Source organism: Trachemys scripta, chromosome 6, assembly GCF_013100865.1.
Source record: "Trachemys scripta elegans isolate TJP31775 chromosome 6, CAS_Tse_1.0, whole genome shotgun sequence".
Classification (NCBI taxonomy): domain Eukaryota; kingdom Metazoa; phylum Chordata; order Testudines; family Emydidae; genus Trachemys; species Trachemys scripta.
In genome coordinates this window covers 12,712,103-12,720,985 of record NC_048303.1, presented here as the reverse complement: position 1 = coordinate 12,720,985, position 8,883 = coordinate 12,712,103, and the positions used below count along the sequence as shown (strand labels likewise).

The window sequence follows — 8,883 nt, the reverse complement described above, 5'->3', positions numbered from 1 at the left end:
AATCTAGCGTGCAGAAAAACAAAAATGTCAAGAATGAGACTGCAAACTCTTTCTGAATGCGAATGCAAACCAAAAAAAAAATGCTACCCAACTACCCCTAACAGCAGCATCTCACTGAGAAAGAGTCCATCTCCATGAGCAATCACTTCCTTGGGGCACTGCATCTTGATCATTTTTTAAAAAAGAGAATGGAGGTATGGGTTGAATGGGATGTGAATTCTGTACACTTCCCCTGCCCGCTCCCCTCCTCTCTCGCTCTCTCCAGACTTCAGAAAAAAAAAAAAATAGCTTTTAGAAACCCGAGCTGTTGTTTGCGCAACACAATCACTTTTTTTTTTTTTTAAAGCGACTGGGTGTCTAGACGCCCACGTGATTGGGGGCCGGGGCTGGGCCGCGATACTGCGCGTCACCGAGGCAAAGCAGCGAGGAGGAGGCTGTTGGCTGGCTAAAGAGAAGAACTGGCGGATGGCAGCAGCAGCCACCCAGACGCAGAGGCAGAGAGACCCTGGGCACTGCTAGGTAATAGCCACCTCCATTTGGAAACCCCCCCCCTCCTCTTCGCAGGCCACCCCCTCCAAAGGACAAGGAACTCCCCCTCTCTCGCTTAAGGGAAGAAAGAAGGTGTGCGTGGGGGAAACAGGATCTTCTCCACTGAGCTCACTGTGAAGGAAGAAGGGAGTGGAAAAAAGGAGGGGAAGGAGGAAAAAAAAAAAGCAAAGCAAACCGGGCGAGCCAAGCGAAAGGAGCTGCTTTTTTTGTGAGTGTGTGTGTGCTGTGTGTGTTGGTAGCCGATGCAAGGACTGGAAAGGCTGCCTTGGAGGAGGGGAGCTGCAGCCAGAAGAGAAGGACGAAGAGCTAAAGGCTGCATTAGCATTTACTAGAGAGAGAGCGAGACAGCGGAGAGACTGGGGGGGCTGGTGATCATTTCAGCTCCTGTCATTATAGGATCATCCCCTGTCACTATAAGGGCTGGGTGGGAGGAGAGGTGGGGGCAACTGTATTTAAAAAAAAACACAAAACCTGTCCCTACCTCCTGGTCTTTCTGAAAGACAGGCAGACAGAGAGGGAGCGGATCAAGCCTTTTGGAAGGAAAGACAGACTCCCCACTTTTTTAAAATACATAGATCTATATTAGCAACCGCCTTGAGGATTTTTTTTTTGTGGATTAAAATCTTTGATAAGAAGAAGGAAAAAAAGGAACAGGACGAGTTGGGCTTTTTTTTTTTTAAAGGATGTAACACTCTTGGATGCATTTTTATTTTTTAAAACATTTTGATTATTAATTCAAACGTCCAAATTTTAGGGTTTTAAAAACATGCTACGTTATTTTGGCTCTTTTTTTAAAAAAATCCACCCTATCTTATAGAAATTCCTTTTTTCCCAATCCCCCCCAAAACCTTTTTTGATGGAATCTGTGGATATGTTATTACTAAGGAAATAGTTTTTTTTTAAATCTTGTGCCTTGGTTTTGCAACAAAACATTTTTGGGGGGTGGGGAAGACCTTTATTATTTCTTTTTCTTTTTTATTTCAAACAGTCATCCTCGTCTGAAACCAAATGTGATCTAAAGGTTTTGCAATCGCTTTGACAGACCGGCAACGCGAGAAGATCTGTTATTCCCTTCTCTGTTTGGGGGGCATGTTTTCTGCAATTCTTCTGTTACACTGAACATTGATCCTCCCCCATGTCTTTCAGTTTATATTTTTTCCCAGTTCCTATATAAAGGTGGAAAATAAGATTTTCAGTGGATTTTTGAAGGATTTAAGAGAGACAGAGGAACCCCCCCAACCCTTTAAGAGACTGGCATATGTTACAGATTGCTTTGGCTCTTCCACCACCACAACCACCACCAACAACCCTCCTCCCCACTCCATCCCTATCATTTCAGGCTGCTTGTGTTTGCTGCCTGGACTCGGATCCCGGATTCTTCATGATTTGCGGACGACATGCTCGTTTTTTAGCCGGGAAACCTTCTTCTCGTCCCGCATGTTCAGGACCAAACGATCGGTGCTCGTCCGGCGACTCTGGAGGAGCCGTGCGCCCGGCGGCGGGGAGGAGGAGGAAGGTGAGCCCGGTGAAACAGCAGCGGACAGCCGGGCGCATGGGGCTGGAGGCGGCCGGGGCTGCTGCATGGGCAAGTCGGGGAAGATCACCAAGGCTCACCTCGGCTCGGAGGCGGAATTGAAAGCGCTGACCCACGCGGTCCTGAAGAGGCTGAAGGAGAAACAACTGGAGGTGCTCTTGCAAGCGGTGGAGTCCAAAGGGGGCGCGCGGACCTCCTGCCTCCTCTTGCCCGGCAAGGTGGACTCCAAGCTGGGTCAGCATTGGTACTCTCTCCCTTTGCTGCTGTGTAAAGTATTCAGGTGGCCAGATCTCAGGCATTGCTCGGAAGTGAAGAGGTTATGTTGCTGTGAATCTTATGGAAAAACTCACCCGGAGCTGGTCTGCTGCAATCCCCACCACCTCAGCAGGCTCTGTGAACTAGGTATGGCTGAAGGCACACACAAACTCAGAGCTGGGGGGGGGGGGGTAGGGGTGGCGAACGGGGGGGACTGTTGTATGAACAGAAAACCGGGCAGGGATAGTACAAAATTGGTTCTTAGGATGGTCAGATGATCTAGGATATTGTCTGTGTTTGTGACACACATAATGGCCGAGGCTTCCCACTTTTACTCCGGCAACATTCCCACGTAATCCTATGGAAGTGTTGTCTGAGTTAGGGTTGCAGTTTTTGCCTGCCTCTCTTCTGGCACGGCGGGTTTTCTCTTTGTCAACGCCGTGTGTGAATTCATACCTGCAGTAAAACAAGGATGTGGTTCACTACTGTATTTGTGGAGAAGGCTGTGTACAAAAAGGGAAATGTGTAGGTGCCTTGAACCCGTCAAATGATATTCAGAAGATAATTTTGCCTTATGTCGGGCTGATGTTTTGCAGAGGTCCCAGGGAACAGTCATAATCTAGGTCTGCTTTGCTGTAGAAAATGAATCCCTTGATCTAATGTTTAACAGAATTCCCAGCCAGTCTGGGATTTACAAAGCAACCCAACATTGGAAGTTAGTGGTTCACAAATCCTCCACCACCCCTTAACAAGAGAACGCATAATTTATGGGTTCCAGTTTGTCCGATGCAAGCATGCTTCCCTCTCCTGCAGTCAGCAGACTTCGCTTTCCAAATAAGACCCAGAAAAGTTTCACAGCGTTTGATCCGCCAGTGGCAAAAAAGAAAAAGAAGGAAAGTTTTCAAATGCCATTTTCTTTTGTTAATGGAAATGGGTTGTTGTTGTTGTTGTTGTTTTGGCACGTTTAACTCCCATGCTACCTCCCCGATGGCCTAAAAGAGCGATCCCTGACTTGCATTCCACCCCCCGCCCGTGTTTAAACATTGCAATTACTTGTAAACTTTGCTTAGTTGGTGTAGAATCGAAATCAGCCAGTTCTGAGTAGTGGGTAGAGTTGTGGGAGGGGGAGAGAGGTAAAAAACGGCAGCACTTGGTTTTTTTTTTTTCTTGCCATTTCTTTTTTCCCTTTTCTGTGAAATGTTAAATGTGTGTGCAGCTAGCAAGGATTATCTGGCAGTCTGGATCAGTTGGTGATTTCCAGTGCTGGAGTGTTTTAGCCGAGCCAAGGAGGCCCTGATCAGACAGCCAGAGTAGCAGATAGCAAGGAGACTGGCGCCAGGCGGCCCCTTTTGTTTATCTGACAGCTAAATATCAAGGCAATCACCGCCTAGCTGCCCTGCCTCCAATCCCCCAGAGCTAAGACAAACAGTTTTGCTAAAAGAATGCCACTGTTATCATAAGTTCCTATCTTTTTTTCTCATGGCTCTGCCTTTATTTTCTCTGTGCTTTTCTAATTCCAGAGTCTCCCCCTCCACCCTACTCCAGATATCCAATGGATTTTCTCAAACCAACTGGTAAGTAGACCTTTAAAAAGTAGGCTACTGTCTTCAGATAAAAAGGGAAAACATGCCTTTCTGAGGGGGGATGTCTCCTTCCTTTGTTATACTTCTTACGCATTTCACTTTTTGGCTGTTTCTGTGGGATTTTTGCCCCTTTGCCACCCCAATGATTTAGTATATGATTTGGCTAAGAAAACCTCTAGTTTTAAAACCCAGGAACTATAGTAGGTAGTCCATTTACATTGTTGCCTTTTCTAGATGTACTTGTACCAAGTAACTTGAAAACTCAGGATGGGTAGGCACATAAAAATAATGTGAGTCAGTAGGTTTTGCCAACGTTGCTTCATGAATATCTGCAAGAAGTATAAAGTCTTCCTAATTCAGTTTACAATTGTAAGTAGTAAATGCAAAATGCATGACTTGTCAACTCACTGTATTTGAATTCTAATGAACTTAGATTGGTACAAGGTACAGCAAAGGATTCTAGGAACATTAATTTTTGTTGAATAAGGATACAAGTAAGTGTTGGCAAATGTGGTTGTATAAATCTTCCGTTTACAAAAAAAAATCATCTGTAATTAAGCATTACCAAATTAAAAAAATATGGAGGGGAGCTAAAAGTTTCTAACATAGCTCTTCATGCCTGTTGCTTGTAATTGAATGGCATCGTGCCAGGGCAGAAGCCCATTTGAGGCTGGCACCAAGCTCTGTTGCGGTTGTCTGCATAAACTTCTGGTTGGCAGCAAGCTCGCCCTGTGTTAGATAAATAGGACTGGCACTGTGGAAGGAGACAGGTTTAGTGAAAATCGGAAATGGGGATGAAATCAGGGAGGCGCAGAGCTCCACCAAGCCCCTTCATATCTTTCTGAAGATGAATGAATGGATCTAAAGTATTGATTATAACACAGTTGTCTTTCTGGTTGTGTCCTAAAGTCATGCAGCACCATATGTAAACTTAGTACTTTACTTTTAAAAAGGGAGTTTAAAATAGCTTTGTTCCTCGGTTTGTTCCCGTTTCAGGGCTGTTTTTCTAAAATAGCTGATTTTCTAAAATTATTGCTATTCAGTTTGTTGGAGTTGGCTAGTTTCTGAAGTTCAAGAAATGTTAAAACCCCGAGGGGCTTGCCTGATAGGTTTCTCTTTTCATTTTAAAGTGTCTTTCAGTAAATGCTATTAAAAGTGGGGAAGGGGGGGTGCTGTAAGTTATGAGGATATTTTAGAAACCTGGGAAATGAGCATTGGGCCCTATCCTGATGATGAGAGTCTCTTGTGATGTCAACTCCCATTGAAGTTAAGGTGCTTAGCCCCTCATAGGAAAGTATTTAGTGTCTTCAGTACTGGACCCTTTTAACCAGGTTGATTTTCTCCACTGTAAACTCTGATTAATATAAGGAGTTTTCTCTTTCCATGTGGAAACAGACACAGCTGCTTAATAAATGAATGGGTCACAAAGCATATAATATTTTGCCTGAGCATTAAAGAACACTAGACAAATGTTCACTAATTAATGAGGAGATATCCGTGTTATTATATCCTACTTCCCTTACGAGTGCTACTTACATTTACTAGTTGCTTTGATTTTAAAGGATTGTTTCTTTACACAGGCAAAGAGTCTACTGAGTAGTAAAGAATTTTGTTATTAGAGAAAGAGAGTTATCATTTAGACAAATTCTCGAATGGATAACAGAATGGTTCCATAGAAACTTCACGTGCTTAGATTTGCATATGTAATTTCCCCCTAATAATGACTTTTTGCATAGGGCATAAACTAATTTGTAAAGTGTTCAGGAGGATAACAGCCAACATAAAGCTATAGGAAAGAAGGGTTAATGATTGCCTTCAGTTTCCTGGAAAGATGTTAGGATAAATCTATTAGCAGGGTTTAAACATCCAATCTACCTTTGCCAGGACCTCATTTTCAGTTAGTGGAGTGATATATTTATTCATTAGCAAGTGTTGACATAAGGTAGCAAAATGTGTGTAAACAGAAAAGCCGCAGAACATGAATGTGCCATTTCGAAAGGAAAAGTTCTTCGTATCAGCCAATAGGAAGTGATTAATGCTGCCAATCGGAAACTCAAAAACAACTGGTTACTCACCAAAAAGTTTAATTAAAAAAAAAAATCCGTTTGGCAGTTGAACTCTGAATAATGGAACAATGACAGAGACAAACAGAAGTCTATAAGTCTGTCATTGCAGGTGGTTGTTACAACTGCTGGCTTCTTCTTTTTTTTTCTTTTGCTTCCTCTTTCATCAAAGCTGTTGTGGAGAGAATGAGATACACAGACATTAAGTTCTCTATCATTGCTATCTCCTGTGGCTGACAGAACCTTGCTGGGATCCTAGGTGACCCAAATTCATATATTTCCAAGCATTGTGTCAAATATTATTTGCCTTAGGTTGGTTAAGTGAGAGAGAGGAATATTAGCTTACAAGGGAAAGGTGTTCAAATCTGAACCATTTTAAGCAAGAAGGAGTCCTGTCCTCACTATTCACCAGCGTTCCACCTTTGGGAAAACAGGAAGAGAATGTAGACTGTCCAGGCATGGCAAAGCCATTTTACTAGCACAGTTAAAACAGTTAGCAAAGATCTTTCCATTTACACCTTGACAGTCTAGAAGAACTGTCTGTAGCTACTGCTAAGGAGAAGTGTACCTAACAGTAACCTGGACATCTCACATTGGTATGAAGCATGGTAGTACCAATAATAATACTTACGCACTTCTGGTTAGGTCCTGCAGTCCTTCACAGAAACACACAATTCCAACGCAAGTGAGGGGGACTAATGCATGAGGAGGGGTTGCAGGATCAGGCCTTTACCTAGCACCACTCATGCAAGTATCTAAAAGCTTTTATAAGTGTGAAGCCTCCAGCCCCCCCTGTAAGTTAGCTTATTAATACAATAACTGTACAGATGGGACAGCTAAGAGTCAGGAACGTTAGGTGACTTGGCTAAGGCCACACCGCATGTCTCTAACAAATCTGGGAACAGACTCCAAGATGATGGGCAGATTTGCTGTGACTTAAATGATTTTCACTAATTCTCTTATTAAGAACCTGAATCTGCAGTCCTTCATTCTTTCCCATTAGCTTCAGTGGCAGTGTTATCTGCGTTAGGACTGCAAATTCAGACCCCAAATGAAAATGCTCACTGGGGATGGGAGGTTGTCGGAGATGTCCTTGACTGGTCTGATATGCAGAATTTTAGAGGCAATGTGATGGGGGTTCAGTACAATGAACTCTAAAGTAGAGAGGCTGACATACTGTTTATCTAAAAAACCCCGGTTGCTGTTCCATGCTGATGAGCTTTAGCAGAGTGAAACGCATGTCCATGGTTTGCATCCATGAGCTGGGTAACCATGACTCTTTCCATCACCTGGGCTTGGATACTGGTGGCCCCGCGTGCATGTTACTACTCGGAATGCTCTCCTGGCTCACAGCTAATTTATAATAGTTCTAGTCTTTGAGTTTGTGAAGGTGGCTGGTCCCGCGATTTAACAGTGTGTATTAAAAGGTCTTATCCCTTTTCTCTTATTTCCTTTCCCCCCCCCCCCCAAAGGCTGTGTATCAGGCTGACCTGTCTTTACTGGCCGAGGCTGGCTGGATATGTTCCCTCTGGAGGCAGTCACAGAGGTCTCCCAAGAGCAATATGAGGTGCTTTCCCCCCACTTCCCCTAGGGGGTGAGCATGACTGAATTCTAGGGTAACTTAGCTCTGGCTCTAACTTTCCACTCCCCTCTGCTTGAGAGAGTATATACTCTGGGCACTAGACTGGATGGTCGTCCACTGACTTCTGTTTGCAGGGGAAAGTTAGGATCTCTCGTGTGTCTGTCACCTGCATATTAGGATGCAAAAAACTCCTCAGGCTAAGCATCTAAGGCCCGTGGATTGCTCGTGGTCCTCAAGTGTTGTTGATTTTAATGGGAATTGAAGGTGTAGCAGGAAACACGGCACACCTCTCAGGGCCAGGCCCCTAGTCATTACTCTGTTGATGTGAAGAACACGATTTCATGTCGTTTGGAAATGGCTCACTTTACAAAGAAATCTGGGGTGAAAGGGCTAACATGGAGCAACTTCAAATGAACCACTCAGTCTTGGAGCATTTCACTGGTATAAAAAAAATATTAAAAAATGACAGTGCTCCATACCAGCCGGAATGAGGGCTGGATGATGCTAAGCAGGCAAGGCTCAACTGGCCAAGGGTTAACGCAAGGAACTGGAAAGGATCATCATGCCTTTTGCATAGCCTATGCCTTCTGGGGTGTGAGAGAGAACATGAGCAGTGCATTCAGTAATGGCTTATTCTAAAGTGAGGCCCGTGTCCAAGCGCAGTTCTCGGGTTTAAATGAATTGATAAAAGGAATTTTCTGTTGGATATTAGGGAGTGGGATCAATTGAAGTGTGGAGAGGGACCAAATCAGTGGGCAAAGCTATGCTCAGGCAAAGGTCCAGGCTGTAGGGAGGGTCTGAATAAGGCCTGATTTCTAATGTGCAACCTTGAGGATGAAACAGAGAGCTGTTCTTTGTGTTTGAATTCAAACTGTAGGGTTACTTTATCTCCACAGCAATTTTATGGTTAGGATTGTGTGTTTTTAAGTGAGAAGAAGTGGACATATTGCTATGACTGTCTCCTGCAGTCTTGAGGAATAGATCCCAAGTTACTTAAAAATGTCTGTCTGCATTGCTAGCAGAAGAATCTTGTTATATTTGACCCTAGAGCAAGATGACATGTAAGGGGCAAATTATGGCTTTTTGATGTATGGCACAGGTCTCACATTGACTCCCAAGTGGGAGTGCGACATGTTCATGTCAAGGCAGATTAGAGCTGGATATGAAGCACTAGTCTGTAGTACAAACCAGTACCATATTTTTGACACCTGCATTCAGACAGGTGTGAGTGTGTTGCGGGAAAGCATCAGCAAAAACATTTGAGAGCGATCTCAAGGGAAAGATACAAGGGAGTCATCTGTTCAGATAGACAAGTGG

The 8,883-nt window shown here is 43.9% G+C and overlaps 1 protein-coding gene across 3 annotated transcripts in view; it reads left to right on the top strand.

Annotated features, from left to right (window-relative positions):
• The first annotated feature begins 423 nt into the window (after positions 1 to 423).
• The window catches only part of SMAD7 (SMAD family member 7), a 40,460-nt gene continuing 32,000 nt past the window's right edge, over positions 424 to 8,883 (top strand). For 2 of the 3 annotated variants that reach the window (XM_034774144.1, XM_034774142.1), the window contains exons 1-2: positions 968 to 2,485; positions 3,859 to 3,912. In XM_034774144.1, coding sequence (XP_034630035.1) covers positions 1,987 to 2,485; positions 3,859 to 3,912 — 553 coding nt within the window. In that variant the 5' untranslated portion in view covers positions 968 to 1,986. Of the gene's footprint in view, positions 520 to 967; positions 2,486 to 3,858; positions 3,913 to 8,883 lie in introns of those variants that run through there. The other variant, XM_034774143.1, reaches the window with a different exon arrangement.